Source organism: Neolamprologus multifasciatus, chromosome 10 (assembly GCF_963576455.1).
Source record: "Neolamprologus multifasciatus chromosome 10, fNeoMul1.2, whole genome shotgun sequence".
In the NCBI taxonomy this organism is placed as follows: domain Eukaryota; kingdom Metazoa; phylum Chordata; class Actinopteri; order Cichliformes; family Cichlidae; genus Neolamprologus; species Neolamprologus multifasciatus.
This window is the reverse complement of record NC_140448.1, coordinates 15,819,101-15,836,352: the sequence shown is the minus strand read 5'-3', so window position 1 is coordinate 15,836,352 and position 17,252 is coordinate 15,819,101. Positions and strand designations below refer to the sequence as shown.

Sequence of the window (17,252 nt, the reverse complement as noted above, 5' to 3'; positions counted from 1 at the left end):
TGAAAAGGTATACCCGACTTTTCCAGAATGAGTACATTGTGAATGAAAACAAAGTATAAAACATAAAGTGCCGTTTTCCAAAAAGCATTTATTACCAAACACACCCGATGGTCACTCTACCAACGAGAGTGGACCTGAAACTTGAAACATTTTGAAAACAGTCCAGTATCGCTCGTAGTTCTAGATAAAAACATATCTATAGGTGGATTTGCAGTGCTCTATTATAATCAGAACACCAAATGGATACATACATTGGATACACACAGCATAGCATGAAAAGTACAGCACCTGTAGAGGTCAGCTGATTTAGTTTTTTTTTTTTTTTAAAGAAATCATCTGTTTCTATATTCCACATTAATTGTAAACAGGTTAAAATAGGTTTGGGTAGAATCTTAAACCCTCAACAGAGTCATCTCTACAAAGGTGGCCCATCTTCTCAGCCAGCAACAACCTGGACAAGAAGAGTGAAGAAGGCAAATAAATTACAACATGACAAACTGCAGCAACACAGAACTATAAAATATGAGACACAGACGAGTATTTCACACTTCTACACCATGACGATAAAGTAAAACTGACTGACATGACTAACTTACCGCTCTTTTGACAGAAGAACAGAGAGACCCAAGAGCTTTGCAAACTCCTCTGCAGTCAAGGAGCCTTTCTCTGACACCTGTCCAAGACAGGAAGAGATACAGAATTGGTTATAAATGTATCGGTTTTCTCTTAACCTTCAGAAAACGTGTAGTTGAACGCTTGTTCACACTTGTTGGAGAAGTGTCTGTACTGCACAACCTGGTCACAGCTTTGAATTGTTCTTGGTTAGAAGAAAGCAATTGCTACTTATTCACCTTTGTTTTCTGTTGTGAAATAACTCTCTGTTGACTAAAATCAACTTAGTTTAATGCAATCCATAAATCAGTATCATAGATTAGATTACCTAGTGAAGTCATTTAAAGGAGTAGCCAACTTAGCCATTTAGTATTTTCCTAGCAATAACAAGGTTAGACAACTTGCAGTAATTTCCCTGAAGTTGGTGGGGATATATATAGAATTATACTTTTTTGTGCTACAACAAAGAGTTCATGTTAAAGTCTATGCTGTGCTGGGAGAAGATCATTTGCTGACATTAGTGGACTGAGTTTTTAAGCTTACTCTAGCCAGTGTTTTACACTAGCTTGCATTGTGGCAATAAAGGGAGGAACTGAGTAGAGTCTAACCAATATCAGAGTTTTTAGACCAATACCAATACCGATATTTGATCATTTAAAAATCTGATATACTGCCCAGTATTTTTAATTTTTCTGTCAGACACTCAAAACATAAACAGATTTCTCTAACATTTGTTATCTGTAGTTATTAATTTACTTGTTTGCCCAATTCTGGGCCGATCAGCTGTTTGTTGTGTTTGTGGTTCCAAACACACATCGCAGAACGCTCTCCGGTGAACGAACTGTGCAAGCTCAACACTCATAACATGTTTGAATAGTGTTTCTTTTGTCTCGTCTTTAGTTTAAAAAAAAAAATCAATTATCAGCCATTATAAATGCTGACCCTGATAGATCAGCAAATAGCCAATATCACCAATATCGCCACAACAGCTCATCTGGCTCCATCTCAACCTCTCCTCTAATGCCCTTATACTGACCTACAGTTCTTATCTAGGTAGCCCATCATATGCTTTCTCTACAGCCACACACAGTCCTTCTGATTTTCTCTATAATTCTCCATCAGGACTACACAGAACAGTTAAGGGTTAGACCCACTATGTAAAGCACCATGCATGCTAATTTTTGCTTTCTGATTCACCAGCCGTCCTTCATCCATTCTCCCCTCCTGATTTTCTACATTCATCAGCTCCTTCCATCTTAGCACACTCTCTTCGCTTTTTAGCACATTTTCCATCTCTATCCTTAATTACCCTAACCTGCTGCACATCCTTTCCAGCTTCGCCTTTCTGTCTAGCGAATATGTAAAAGTCATTTTCCCCTTCCTTTGTGTTCAGCTTCACATAGAACCTACTATAAGTCTTTCCCTTTGCCACCTCTCTCATTGCCATATGCTCCCAGAATGCCTGTCTACTTTCTTTATTTCCTTGATTATCCCAGTTTTTTCTTTGCTAACCGCTTCCTTTTCATGACAAAATCATGTCCCGAGTCCTTTAAAAAGATGCCAGCCAACATACTGTTTTGGGCAAATAAAAGCTTGTTACTTGTAAATTGCTTTACATTCCTATTCACAGCACCTTTAAATTATTTAGTTCATTTTGATAAGAAGTGGAATGTGCTGTTTAGTCACCCTAAAGCATGATAACGTCACGGACTGTGTTATGATTGTAACAGTTAAAGCTTACATTGTCCAGTGCTGAGGCTATCATTTCCTCTTCACTGTGAGACTGCAGCTGGACCACCATCACTCCGCTATCAAATACACGCAACCTACACACAAGATGAGATATGAGAAAAAAGGGGTTAAGTGTGCATGTAAGGAATAGAGACCAGTTTTAGGGTTTTAGGCTGTTTTATTAAATATTATAGACAGTTAAAATATGGCAACTAGCTTGTAGTGCTGGGATCAACTTTGTACGCAAACAGTAAAACAAGCCAGTTTTTTTTTTTCTGAAACTGAGAAGTAACAGGAAATGACAGCTGCGGAGGCCTGGACAGCCCTTCAATCAACAGGAAGCCCGGCAGGAAGAGCCTGGCCGTTGTGAAGTGGGCACCAACCTATCACTATAGTAACATAGCCTGTCTCTATTCAAATTAATTTAGTGTACACCTAATTTAAAACGGAAGACAAAGACAAATGCAACTCAAACTCACCTCAATGGGAGCTTCAATGACTCAAACATTTTACACGCATTCACCAAATCTTCTGGAGATAACAGCTGTGGAAAGAGGAAAAAAATAACCAAAGATGTTTGTGTGTAGTGTGGAAGTACACATTTCAATGTTGTGTTACAGTTATGTGTGCATTTTCAAAGAATTACCTCCATCCCTCTAGCACGGTTGACGAGACAGTACACCTCTGTAAGAGCCATCATACCTCCACGTTCCTGTGAGAGTGGGGAGTGAGAGAAAGAGGATCATGAAGAGAATAAAATAAAAGCAAGTAAGTAAATATAAAAGGTATCTCTTTCTTTCTGTTTCACCCCCCCCCCCCAAAAAAAATAAAAAAATAAGTAAATAAATAAATCACACCCACCTCCAGAGGGGCCTGCAGCATATCCCCCAGTTGCTTAGCCAGTTGCAGGTGATAATGTGTACCGGATCCATGTGTTTCTCTGGTAACAGGGTTAGCAATACCCATGCTCAAGAGGTATGCCTTAAACCGTATTGTCTATTGAATAAAACATGAGAATAAATAAAAAACAAGCTGCTAAAAAAGTTATTTTAGAGTCACAATTTTCTAAAACGCTAAGGTAACCATATCATGCAATAAAACATGTGCTGTGTTATATTTGTGCATCAGATCTGAGATGATTCAATAAGATGTGAGGAGGATTACGGTACAGTGACTTGAAGGTACACATGTTATCCTTCATGTTTCTGTCTCATCACGTCAGCAATCTCTTTACCTCATCTTCTGTTATGTCTCCCTGCTTGTCTTTGATCTTGTTGGCTATAGATCTGGAGAGCTCCACCATCTCTTTGGCCTGTTAGGAAGAGAATCATGAAGAAAATCCCACTAAGGAAAGGAGTTTTACACAGCTCTGCTATTTATGATTATATAAATTTACACATTTGTCAGTGGATAACTTAAAGCTTCCCTAATTCTGTTATAACTCAGCAACTATAGAAACATGTAAACATGAAATGAGAGCTTTCTTACCTTCACCATCAGCTTACTGAGGTCCTCAAAGGCCTGAAAAGCAGAGACTGAATGAGTAATGGCTTTCAAAATTGTTGACAATTAAATAAACCACAAAACTTCATGGCTGCAAATATAATTTAAATGTCATTCCACAGCAAACCCCCCACCCCTGTAGCTGGATATAAAACATACTTCCTAACTTTAAACCCCATTTTTGTAAAAGCTATACTTGCCATGTATTTGTATCTGTGTCATTTGGATTAAATCAGTATTTTTAAATATTGATATATCATATAATGTATTCAATAGAGGTTATATAAACAACTTTCCAGTTGCCTTCCAGAGTGTCACAGTGGCTGTGGTCAACTTGCTTTGCAATAACGTCCAATGTTGACAAGTTTTTACAGAAAAAAAAAACTAATAAAAAATGTAAAAAAAAAAAAAAAAGTCCAAATCCAAACCACATTTATTTTAAAATATATTTACAGTTAATTTAGTCAAAAATGACTTTGGTTAAATACAAGACCTCAGCTAAGGGTTTCAAGGAGAAGGCGATGGATTTTATCCATAACTCTGCATCAGCGAGAGTATACCATAATTCCAGTTCTGGCCCATTTCTCACTCTTTATTTTTCCCATTACCTCAGAAATGTTTTTGTCTGTTTCTTTCCTCTTCTCCTCGATCTTCCTCTCAATGCCAACAATCCCCACTGCACGTGTCTTTCCTGCCTATGTGACCACAAAGGAAAAGAAAAAACACACAATCAAGTTAAACACTGGCAACGTGTCTCAAAGGACAAGGAAAGACAAAAACAAACAAAAGAAATCCAGGAGGGAACTCTTTGTGGTCAGTTGTTGTTATGGTACATAAGTGAATTTTACTGGCTTTTATCCCGTTCAACAAAAAATTAAGTAATGTACTTTTTGGAGACACATGACCTAATGCAAGTGGAATGACTTCTTGCACCAATTTCTGTGAAACACTAAATCTAATTTGATGCATATAGATACTTAAAAAAAACATTGGAAAAATCCAAATGTCAGGCAGTAATTCTTACTAATTGTTAAAAACTGAAAGGTACAAGAATTAAGTGCCTACGCTGCCATCATGTGGAACATATCTTACACTGACAGTGACTCCAACCTTCATTTTATCATATACTGAACTGTTACGGTACATGGAAGTTGCATTTATACGCTGGTGAGTGAAAACAATGTGCCACCTACACCTAAAAATCCCCATAAACATAACAGAGCACAAAGGACAGATGGTTATCAGTGAGGAAACACGGTGTGCTCTTTTGTTTCTAACCTGAGATCCAGTTCCTGTGGGAATGGGCTGTGAAACTGGTGTATTCTCCCACCTTTTCTTGGTCATCTCTTCAGTGAGCCTCCTGTAAAACTGCAAGGAAAAACAACAAAACAAATCCATGTCAGTTCCAAGTCATCAAAAAAAAAAAAAAAAAAAAAAAAAAAAAAAGCAGTACAAAAAGTGAAAATGAGAAAGTTGAATCACTACCTCAATCTGCCCATGTTCCTTAAAGGATAGCTTGATGTAAGAGTACTTGCTGTATTGGTATGGACCTGGCTCCTTGTTGGCAGGTACTGGATGCAGGTGGATAACTATTTTTGCACTTAAGAATAGGAAAGACCAGTAGTTAGGAGATACATATTCTTTTGTACTAAATTTAAGTTAGTGTATTTATATGTTGCCTGTGAAGGTTCTCAGTCATCCAGGTCATTGTAGTCTAAGGAGCTTGGAACGAAAAGCTTCTGGTCTTCTTTAAGTTTCTTGAAGGGAGTCCCCACCAATTTATTAGTTTACTCTCTCCATACTTTTTTATTCTGTAGCTGTTACCACATCTCATGATGTAAGAGTGATGCTCTCCTCTTTCAAAGTACAACTAGTGAGATCATCATGTTTTGATCTTTATTTTCACTACATATTTAGTAGCAATGGAGCCTAGTTAGCTATCCTATCTTGTCCCTTTTGTCTTACTTCTCTCTATCCCTTTGAAGAAGTGAGGCTCCATAAATGTTAAAGAGGTACATATTATTTCTCAGTTGCAGTGAATAGACAGAAAAATAAACTGTAGAAAACTAAACAGCAGAAAGAAGAAGAGAAATAACAATTTTAACATAAACCAGTGACACAATCTGTGGCCTGATCAACCCTGGCAGGGCCTCCTTGGATGAGGGTGTCTAGTGATAATGGCTGAAACGCCTGATAAATCCAAAGTCTACTACTGACAATGTGTCCCAAATTTTAATATGATAAGATAGATCAGATCTCTAATTTCTAAACCAAACCAACGAAGAAAAAAAACTGGCAGATTAGCCGGTGTATAAGACCAAAAGTTGAGGCACACTAGATGTGTGCCGCTGGTAAAGTTTCTGGGCTGCCTTTCCTAATAACAGCCATCCCTCAAGATTCTCTCCATTTAAAGCAATGCATTATCAGGGATTGTAACATCTAGTCCTTTTACTGAATCAGTAAGGGGCAACACAGATGCTATTTATAATGATTTGGCAGTTGTCTATCCTAAATAATTTAGACCTTTTTGCTCTTTATCACACTATTTATGTACAAAATCGACATGATGCAACAGATAGACTATTGAATCAGTAAACATTAGGACTGATAGTCACAATGATTTAAGTGCATTCCTGATAATTTTTAACTGTCTTTGTTGACCATTGTAGTGTGCTGAATAAAAAAAAAATAAATAAAAAAAATTATTCAGCAGTGTTTACCTCTTTCCTATTCCTGCAGCCTGCTCCTCAAAGAAGATGATCTGTGACAGGGGCATGGCGATGCAGCATTCCTGGAGACAGCAAAAGGCAAAAGGAGCCATCATATCACCAATAGGCACCAGCTGGCACACAAGTTGGGTAGTTAGGGTGTGTTTAATGCTCCCTTACATGATTTTTGATATCCCTCCAGATTAAACGATGGGTGCTCAGCAAGGTAATTCCGAGATCCATCTTAGCCTGTACAATGACACGAAAGACTTGACGTTACTTACTTGCACAGCTTTCCGAGTTACAAACACTCCCCACGGTACACATGCAACCACATAAAGCAACAACTCTTCATCAGCATCTGACGTATATGGTTTTTGTAAGAGTAATATGGTGTAAGTTTTAGCCACCGCGTTGTTGTACCAGGCTGTTAAATAACAAAGCAAAACGATACCTTATCATCACCGTCATACAGTCTGACACCTCGCTGCTGGATCACTAAAGTTTCGTTTATTTCTAGGAGCCCATTTGACCACGAAAACCGGTCCATTTTTAAGAAAAACAAGAACAATTCAGGTCACACTTCACTTCTTCTCCGCTAAGACTCATCTTATGTTTTCTTCCTGTATGCTGTTCAAAATTCGCCTGCGATAAAAACCAAAATAGATATTATAATATAAGCTAAAGTCAATTGAACTCACAAACATATTGTTTATACATTAACTTTCTTCATTGGTGATGTTACCCCAGTTAACTGTAGCTTTGATATTTTTTTCTCTAACACTTTTGCTACACGCTGTATTTTTTAACTAGCTACCTCTAAGGGGTCCTTTCAGTGTTGACGTTCACAGCGCCAGCTGTCAGGAGCTAGCAGGACTGCTATCTTCCCGGGTTAATTTGAGATTTTAAAATATATATTCTGACATTTTTTCACTCCTATTTAATAGATCATCAAAAAATGTAACGATGATTGAATGAAAACACGTGCAAATATTTGTTTCGGGGTGTCTAGTTGTTTCTCTAGTCGCGCTGTCCTCCGAGACGAGTTAGCTGTAGCCCGCTAGCTTGTTGTTAGCTGCGGGCAAATCTGGTACAGACGGGTTCTGCTCTGCAGACTGCTCCTCTTCTTTGGAAGTCATTGTTGTATTGTATGTAACGATCATGCAATTTTTAAGTAGTATGCTGCGAATATTTATTGCTTTAAATTTCGACGAATTAATAGTATAAGTGAGTAACTTTGGTCATTAAAATAAAAGTCATCTGAATGAATTTGACATTATTTGACTTAATCTGCTGTATCATAATCAGTCTGTTTATTTAAGTTTAGCTTTTTGGTAGTATTCATTGTTAAAGAGTCTAGCGTTTGTTTAAGTCAACAAACATGGATAAGAAATCATTTGACATTGTATTGGATGAGATAAGAAAGGTAAGAGGCGGCTAATGTCAAAATATCTTATTTATTTTGGAATCGTTTACGCTTCTAGCTTGCTCTCTCATCCTGTTTCCCTAGTGCGTCTTGACCGATCAGCGCATCAGAGCCATTGAGCAGGTGCATGGCTATTTCTCCAGTAAACAGGTAAATGTTTTACATGCTTCCTCCATATTTAATAGCCCCAGCTATTCTCATGTGATAAAAGATTAGATTAATTAAGACTTGATTAATCAATCACAAAGCAAAACGATACCTCGAATTATAGATTACTTACTGTATAACCCGTGTTGCATGATCGTTTGTTTACAGTTGTTAGAAGATGAATTGCATGATTATTTATTAAAAAAGAGGATGATTGCAAAGAACTCATATTTCAGAATAAACACACACACACACACACACATAAACACACACATAAACACTTTTTTAATGCTTCTGCACTAATACTATCCTGAAAAATCCACAGGTGATGGAAATATTGAAGTATTTCTCATGGGCTGAACCACAGATCAAAGCTGTTAAAGCTCTGCAGCATGTAAGTAAACCACTAATTTATTTTTATTTATTTGTTCGATTGGGGCCCCAGTTTTATTTTCTCTATTTATATTGTGTGAGATAATCAACTACAACGTTAAAGAAATATTAAGACTACCTGCCTAATATTGTGTAGGTCAACCTTCCACCAGCAAAATGGCTCTGAACCTTAGGGACATGGACACGGGACCTCTGGGGGTTTCCTGTTGTGTACAGGGACAGCGGATTCGTTGGGTCCTGATGGTTTCGGGGTGGGGCCTCTGTGGATCAGGGTTGTTCCTACAAATCTTCCTGATGTTCGTTTGGGATCATGGAAGTTTGAAGGCCAGGTCAATGTCAGCAAATCTTTGTCATGCTCTTCGAGTTGTTCCTGAGCATTTGTTTTTCGGGGTTTAATGGTGCATTGTCCTACTGGGGGAGGCCAGTGTCGTTGGGGAGAGCCATTGCCATAGGGGGGTGTGCTTAGTCTGCAGCAGCGTGGGTGGTATGTGTCAAAGTAATATTTACATAAATAGCTGGTCACAGAATTGAACTGTAGCAATAGTCAAACTATGGTATTTTTTTACACTTTCATAATTGTTTGTAATCTGTATCACAGATGTATCTGTGATTAATATAAACAAGTGCAGCAAATACTATAAACTTAGAAAATGTGTTTGTTTAAGTTAAGTTGAAACCTCTTTGTTCCTCAAATATGCTTTCTAATCTGTTGCCTTTAGAAAATGGTTGCAATCCCCACAACAGAAGTCGCAAATATCTTGAACTGCTTCACGTTCTCAAAAGACAGACTGATTGTCTTGGAACTGATAGCTTTGTGAGTACATTTTACAAATGTGTCCAGTAGGTTAAACAACTAATTTTAAACACTGTAACTCAGATGTTGCGTTTAAATCTTAGTGATTTGTACAATTGTTGACTAACTGTTATCCCTTTAAATATTACTCTTCCCATTCAGAAACATTTCAGATGCTCAGAATTATCGGCCAGTGGAGGATCTCTTTCGTATACACTTGTCTGAGAAGAAGCGTGCCCGCAGGATCCTGGAACAGGCAAGTTCAACTTTAAAAAAAAATCAGGAGATGATAAACTGTTGGCTGTTGTATAGGAAGAAGTCATTCATGTAATAAAAAAACTAAAGATAAACTTTTAAACTAAGAGTGTTATTGTGTTATTTTCCATTAGTTTGCATATTTTAATGTACACACACACAACCTTTAAGATAATAATATTTCTCTTATTAGGTCTGTAAGGTTGGCTGCAAGGCTCCCATAGCAATGATCTCCTCCTGTGGAATAATACCAGGAAATCCATATCCTAAAGGCAAACCCAGCTTGGTCACTGGGTCATTTCCTGTAAGTATGAGGTTTGTTGAAGGATACCCAAGATATGAACTAACAGACTTTACATACAACTAACATTGCAAATAAAAATAGATTTTTTGATATAAATTGTAAACAACAAAATGGGCCTAGTCATTAGAAATAATATAATTTTGTTTTATGGTAACAGGGAAACCCACCGGTAAAAAAGGAAGGTGAGAAGAAAGAAGACCCCTCTAACAATATGGAGGGGAAAGGAATTGCTTCCCGAATTATAGGACCATTCAAACCTGTAAGCATGAACGTCAAACACAGACTATACTGATGGTATAAAAAATAAATTGCTCCACTTGTTAACCATTGATCATACAAAGGATGTTTTTTCTTATTTTCCTTGATTCTTCCTCACATTCTGACTTTATGTATTCCAGTTATACAGAACTTGCTGATCACCTAATTGTTTTACATCTTTGTGATCCTTTTTTTAAGTTCCCCTCAACCTACAATCCTCATCGACCTGTTCCTTACCCAATACCACCGTGCCGACCCCATGCCACCATTGCACCAAGTAAGAAACACCACAGAAGCAGCACACTCCCACCTCTGGTTTCCTTTGCCTTTCCCTATACAACCTATCAGTTATTGAAAAGGTGGATACCAAGCTCCGAGACAATTCAATTAATACTGATGCCTAAAGAGGTGCACTTAACCATGTTTTCTTATTGCCATCTGGGATTGGTTTGGGTGCAGTAAGTAGTGGGGTGTGTGATTCTTTTATGTGTATGAATGTGTGGTGGACACGCTTAATATTTACAACTGCTGCTTAGGTGCATACAACAACGCAGGCCTTGTTTCTATGGGAGGGGTTATAACAGCCAACGTACCCCCACCCCCCTACAACTCCACCCACAAAGTAGCAGGTATGATCGAATGACAGCAACCATGTACGTGTGAGTGTGAGAGCAAATAGACACTCGTTGAAGCTTGCTGCCTAACACACTGGCATGCTGCTTACCTGTGCTTCTCCAGTTTAATGGCTTTATCAGGTAAAGATGTCTTTCCCACTTCTCTTGGGAACACTGAGTGACCAGAAATAAAGTCCACTGTGAATTTAATTTAAACCGCCCATTTAGATTAGTCGGAGAACATTTTATTGTCGTTTTTCCCATTCACTTCCAGTATTACAGCATTTCGGATGCATTTAACTTGATAATTCTTCTTATAATAAATGTAGAGGACTAAACTGAAAAAGTACCAAATTACCTTTCAGTGCAAGTGATGCAGTAGCACAGTACAACACTACAAAGCACCCAGCACATGTACCAGACAAATTAGAAGTAGTTTCAATAAAAAGAAATCAGTGATTTTTGTACTGTTTTTTTCTCTTGTAGATATTTTGGTTTTCTGGTCAGTCAGTGTAGATGTATGTTTTTGATCACTTGTGGGGTTGGGATTTGGGTTGACTAGACTGGGAATAACTTTAAACTAATGTCACTCGTTTTCTTTCTGGATTCATGCTTTGTGCTGGCATTTAACACGCATCGCTTGGGATGACTTGTTTTCCAAATGCAGCGTCTTATCACTTTTCACAATTGAAATACATCTTTTGAAGGCCTTTGGGGAGATTTGTGATCTTAAATGCAAAGATTTATTATAGCCAGAATGTTCAGATAAAAACAATTTTAGCATGTCCCAGTGTGTTATATAAACCTTTCCCCAAAGGTAAAAAGAAGACATATTTTGATCTTGAAAATTGTTTTAAATTTCAATTTAATGAGCTGCATGTATGAATGCTCTATATGCAAGTTTATTGGCTCTTTGCTGGGCGTTCCTGTCGACATCCTGGAGTAAAATATGTTTGTAAACAGTATTACTAATAAAAAACATAAAAAAAAATAAATAAAATGCAACATTTTTTCTATTTAAGTCCATGCATGTCAGATAATAGTAGTCATTAGTTTGCACATTTAGCTAACTATAATCTCCTTCTTTACAGGTTACAATAAACCAGGCAATCCACAGAACACCACACCTGGAATTAACAGCGGGCCCCTCCTCATTCCTCATGGGTCCACACCAGTCCCAAACCAGGCCTCTCCTGCTCCTCCCACTACCCCCATCACACCAGTTTTCCCAGGAATGGTGCCCTCTCACAACCTCAACGCCCCCTCTCCCTCACCTGCTCCATCCCCATCTGTTATCAAAGCAGGACCACAGACTCCCACTGGTCATGCTACACCTACACCCTCATCTGTCATTAAAGCGCACACCCCATCAGGCACACCTTGTGGAACTCCTGTCCCTGGCAGTGGGGGCTTCTCCCCTTCCCCTTTTCACGCAATTTCCCGACCAGGCACCCCTGCTACTTCACGCAGTGCCCCAGACTCCCTGTCTCAGACGAACTCCAGTCAGCAGAAGGTTTATTCTCAGTCCACAGAACACCAGTCAGGATCACCCTTCCCTGGCATACACCCACAAGCAGGTAACTCTTCTGGGTCAGTGATCCGAAGTTACACCCCATCTGGACCGCAGTCTCTTCCCCCTGGACGTTCCACACCAGTAATTCCGAGCTGTTCCACCCCAGGTCCCAGTCCTAAACCTTCCCCTGCTCATTCTGCACAGGCTCAGGCAGTTGTGGCTGGAGCCCTGAACAGACACAGTGCGGGTAGTAGCAGTGGCAGTAATAGCCCTATACCCTCTGCTTTCAAGGGTACCTCTCGCTCTGGCACACCAAGCTCTGCACAGGCTGCTCTAGCACGTCCCTACGGCCTCCCACACCCTTCAGGTTCTCCTCAAGTCTCTCTCCCTAGTCCCGTTGGTCTCACTGGCCTACAAGCGCTGTCTTCCAGCAATGCACCCTCTCATTACCCGGGCCTGTCACCTTTTCCCTCCCTTTCTTCATCTCTGCCTCCTTCAACTGTCCCCTCATCCATGCCAACAATGTCCCCAACTACCAAGATTTCTAACCATCCACCAACAACCATCTACTCTGGCTTGGCTCCAAATGCTCCTCCGAGTGCAGCCTCTCCTTTTGGTCTAGGACTCACCTCTGCTCCCTCTATATTCCCAGGCCTTCCACCTGGGGCTAGCCCAACTGCCTTCCCTGGACTTGGTGTGGCAGGGGGGCATGGTGCTGGGAGCCCTGTTTTAACTTCATTTATTGGACTACCAGGGGCCACTCCATCTACAGTGGCATCAGTGGCACCACTGCAGGCAGCGGCAGCAGCAGCAGCAGCAGCAGTCGGCGTTCCATCATCTTCACCAGTTTTACCAGGCTTTGCATCTGCCTTCAGCTCCAATTTCCAGCCTGGGTATGTGTCCTCTTTACTAGCCAGTATACAGAAACTGGGCTGTGTGTGCCATAATCTGCTCTATGTGTGACAATACAGCATTGACTTCCTGATATTAAACTGAGTTTGAATGCCAAACGCTTACCGGTTATACTATTCATGTATTGTAGTAATGAAAGGGAAAAGTAGACTGCATTCAGAATTTGGATAAGATGACACCATGTGACACAGATTTCCAGTTGCTTATAAAATAGCTGGAAAAAGGGCATCGTAAATCATAACTACTTTCCACTTTGTTATTGACAACAACCGAACAGTTCATTTAGATGCACGTGGAGTGCAAGCATTAGAGTTTGGTTTGTGTTGTCTCAAATAGTCCTTCAGCAGCATTGCTCAACTGTTTACTCCGTCATATGTAGTGTGATATGTTTTCCCTGAACAAGTAATGCAAGCAGAAGGTTTCCTTTTGTTGAACTCGAAGGGGACAAACTGTCTTGTAGGAGGAATTCAATTAGAATTAAATGAGCCACCACATTATTTAGTAACAACAAGTATAATAATATGCACATACATGACAAGTGTCATATCATAAGCTGCCTTTATGTTGCTAGTATAATTCTTACATTCTTATGAAAAATAGTCTTAGAATTGGCTGGATACTAACACCATGCACAGAGACTTAAAGGAGAGTCTTCGCTGGTTGCATGGCAACAGCTCAGCTGTACAGCAGTACATGGACTTTGTGAAACAATGTTTTTAAATGTCAGCTCGTGTACACATTAAAAAAAGGACAGATGACATGCAGGTGGTGTTATTGTTTATCATGTGCCATTTTTAAGACCATGCATGCGCATATTCCAGGTTGAGCGGTGGACTCCAGCCTCCAGGCAGTAGCGGGTTTCCTGGCTTACTGTCGTTCCAGGTTCCAGGCTTCTCTCCCTCTGCCTCCCCCGCTGCACTCGGTGGCCTCCACAACCCAGCTGTGCAGTCTGCCCTGCTGCAGGTAAATGCGCACAAAACCACACACACACACAAATGTTCTGACCAAGTTTTAAAAAACAAAAAGAACTGAATATTATGTTGTTGTAAACACTGATTTTTCTTATCTTGTTCTAGCCTCATCCCCCTTCTGCTTTGGAAAACTTCACTACTCAACCTAACAGCTTCACCAACTACCCTGCAGGCCCAGGACACACCTTCCCTATCCAATCGGGGCTGCACCAACCGTTGGGCTGGCCGTGAAACCTACAATAGTTGTGAAACATTGAGTAAAAAAGTAACACTGACTCCTGCCACACCTCTTAGCAGGTGATACAATTTCTATTTGTCCTTGAACCCCAGAGGAGCACATGACAGTTAATCACTGTGTATGTTGGAACAGGAGTGAAATGGGTCAAATAGTCTGTGGGGGAAAAGGCATAATTGTAATATCATTCATAGTGAAGCGTTGTAAATATTAATTGTGAAAGTTGTTAGTTTGACAGGTAGACTGTGAGTGATTTCATTATTAGCCTGACTTGCCTGTTTTTAATCAAACTTAGAACATTTATAAATGAATGATGAATTATAGAGTATTAGAAAAGTCCACATAACATGTAATAAATTGACCTCAGTCCTGAGCCACAGTAGTATCTCATTTCCAATTACAGAGCAAATGAAATGCTAATGAATTTGATTGACAGGCATAAGATATAGTATTGTAACATGATTTTTCTTTTTTTTTTTGATGACTTGATGTCCCCGTTATGCTCATTTCTAATCTACACATTTACAGCACAGTGGTTTTCTTTAACATGTGAAAATGTTAAGTTTGTCTCAGTTTTTTTTCTTCTAAAAACATCAGGTTTTTAGCAGTACACTTTGGGCTGTTTTAAATTGGTAACGAGGGGGTGCTTCACCAATTCTTGTTTGTTCAGTTATGTAACACAAAAATAGGTAAATGAGAACAGTTTTTTTTACAGTTAAGCTGCATTAAAATAAAGTTACTGTGAGCACAGCGTGTAGAAAAGGGGCAGACTGATCCGATTCTGTAATTTTAGCGACGGAAACAACTTTTTTTTTTCTGCTGATGTTGGGACATTGCCACCACCTCAGTTGCTGGGAGTGCACGGAGATTCTTGATGCTTTTGTAGCTGAAGCGCAGATCATTGTAAGGACTCTGTCTACATCTCGGTTTCAAATTGGGTGTTTCCAGCACTTCTAAACTTCATTTGGAGAAGGCTTTCGTAAAGAATAAATAGGAAAAACCCCACAAAGCATAGCAGGGGCACATACTAAAGTATGCAAACTACAAATGAATATGCTGTGTCAGGGGTTAGTTTGTAGTACATACAAAAACTTGCATTTGGCAGCTCTACACAAGTGTTTTTTTTCCATTCTTTTCTTTTCAGTGAACATATTTGTGACTGCAATTTTCTGTGATTCTCATGTTTACAAAGTTTATTTCTCATATGTGACACTGCTGGGACTGCTACTACAACATTTATCCAGAATAAGGGTATGCAGGCATTTTTTTTTTGACATTGTGACTTTTATTATTATATTCTGTAGTTTAACAGATTGAAAGCTGTACTTTTGCCCCTCTTTACTCCTTAGTAGTTCTCTATTCTACTGGGATTATCTCAAAGACAATGACCTTTGTCTTGAGTAATAGATGTTTTGTATGCTACACAGTTTTTATTTTATTTTTTGCCCTTTTTAAAAAATGTTTCCAGTGAACTGCTGGTTACTGTATCTGTAGTCTATGTGATGCCATTACTGTCGACATCTCTTGAATAAAAATACTGGAGCTGGACAAAATAATGGAAACAAAGTTTATTTTAACCATAAAGCGACACGTATACATCAACTCAATTTTGAAGATTCACTTAACTACAAATCCTAAATGACTGCATCTATTTAATATCCACTTTGGTTCCTAACCTTGATTTGAATGGTTTTGCAACCTGCGTATGTTCCACTTACCCCACCATATACAAAGCTTATCACAAGCGTCGCAATTGCTCAACACACAAAGTCATGTGTCCATTAGTCATGCGGGTATACATGTATAATTGGTGGGGAAATTTTTTTTTCCATTTGAGTTCTTTGATAAGAATATGTTTGCTAATTATATATATATATAAAAAAACTTTGTGGTTTTTGTTTTGTACAGTTTAGCTTTTTTGTAAAACTATTAAACACTTTTTCAGTCAGTGCAATTAGGATTATTCATCTAAACCTGTATACATGTATTTAATTTTCTAGGGAATTACAGTAGTAAAAAGGGTCATTCCTCCAATGGATCCTTAGCGGTAAAGCTGGCTGGCTGATTTTCTCCTACATAGTGAAGAAATAAACAAATTTGGGCCCCTGACAGATGTTCATCAAAGTTAATGGAAACTCATTGCCCTTATCACATTTGCAAAATCGGGCAAATGTTGAGTTCCACTGTGCCACGCCCAGGAAGTCTGTGGCAGCATGTGCATGCATGAGTACAGTCGTGTCATCATTCTATCTGTAAACACCACAGCTCATTTTTGGTAACACTTTAAAATACATACATACCCTGTAATTAGGTGTAGTATTTTATCTGTAATTACAGTGAAACTACAATTACCTACAAATATTTAAAGGCAATTATAAAAAGAAGTTAAAAGGTCATGTTTTTACAGGCAACAATGAACTAATTACACTGTCAGTAAAATTAAGTACAGTGTAAGTAATTTACAGTACTGGGTAAGTAATTAGAAGTATTCTGTATATAATTTTAAGTACAGCGTAAGTAAATTTAATTACATTTTACATCGTACGTACACTGTACTGTTGTAACGTGAGGGTTCACTAGATGGTTTGGAATCTCTCTGAATAATTAGGAACAGCAAGATGGAGACGGATAACGTTTTAGCAGTCTCTTTACTCTCAGCACACAGCAACAACAACCCACACTTCCTGTGTGCCGCCCTCATGAATACTTCACTGACCTCTCAGAAGCCAGGAAATCTTATACTCAGATCAAAACAGGAAAAACAGCCAGGTAGATATAACACTAATTACTTAATACTTATTACTGGTTTGAACATGCATGTCTAAACATTCAAACGTGTAAACATGTAAACTGACAAATTAAAAAAAAGAAATTAAA

At 38.8% G+C, this 17,252-nt stretch overlaps 2 protein-coding genes across 3 annotated transcripts; one reads left to right on the top strand and one right to left on the bottom strand.

The window, feature by feature from the left end:
* Positions 1-68: 68 nt before the first annotated feature.
* On the bottom strand, positions 69-7,212 carry vps36 (vacuolar protein sorting 36 homolog). The gene is made up of 14 exons (XM_085175237.1): positions 7,009-7,212; positions 6,735-6,803; positions 6,567-6,637; positions 5,332-5,446; positions 5,125-5,214; positions 4,455-4,541; positions 3,832-3,864; positions 3,578-3,655; positions 3,205-3,339; positions 2,990-3,055; positions 2,823-2,887; positions 2,354-2,438; positions 597-673; positions 69-451 (listed from the first exon to the last, which is right to left on the bottom strand). The coding sequence occupies exons 1-14, from the start codon at positions 7,102-7,104 to the stop codon at positions 370-372; spliced, it is 1,149 nt and encodes a 382-aa protein (XP_085031363.1). The 5' UTR covers positions 7,105-7,212; the 3' UTR covers positions 69-369.
* Positions 7,213-7,312: 100 nt separating this feature from the next.
* On the top strand, positions 7,313-15,931 carry proser1 (proline and serine rich 1). Of its 2 annotated transcripts, XM_085175216.1 has the most exons (12): positions 7,313-7,980; positions 8,065-8,130; positions 8,453-8,521; positions 9,240-9,334; positions 9,476-9,569; positions 9,762-9,872; positions 10,030-10,131; positions 10,329-10,407; positions 10,667-10,759; positions 11,836-13,150; positions 13,991-14,132; positions 14,246-15,931. In XM_085175216.1, the coding sequence occupies exons 1-12, from the start codon at positions 7,936-7,938 to the stop codon at positions 14,369-14,371; spliced, it is 2,337 nt and encodes a 778-aa protein (XP_085031342.1). In that variant the 5' UTR covers positions 7,313-7,935; the 3' UTR covers positions 14,372-15,931. The 2 variants fall into 2 exon arrangements, with proteins under 2 accessions (XP_085031342.1, XP_085031344.1); XM_085175218.1 differs by lacking the exon at positions 10,667-10,759 and having other exon boundaries at positions 7,314-7,980.
* Positions 15,932-17,252: the final 1,321 nt, after the last annotated feature.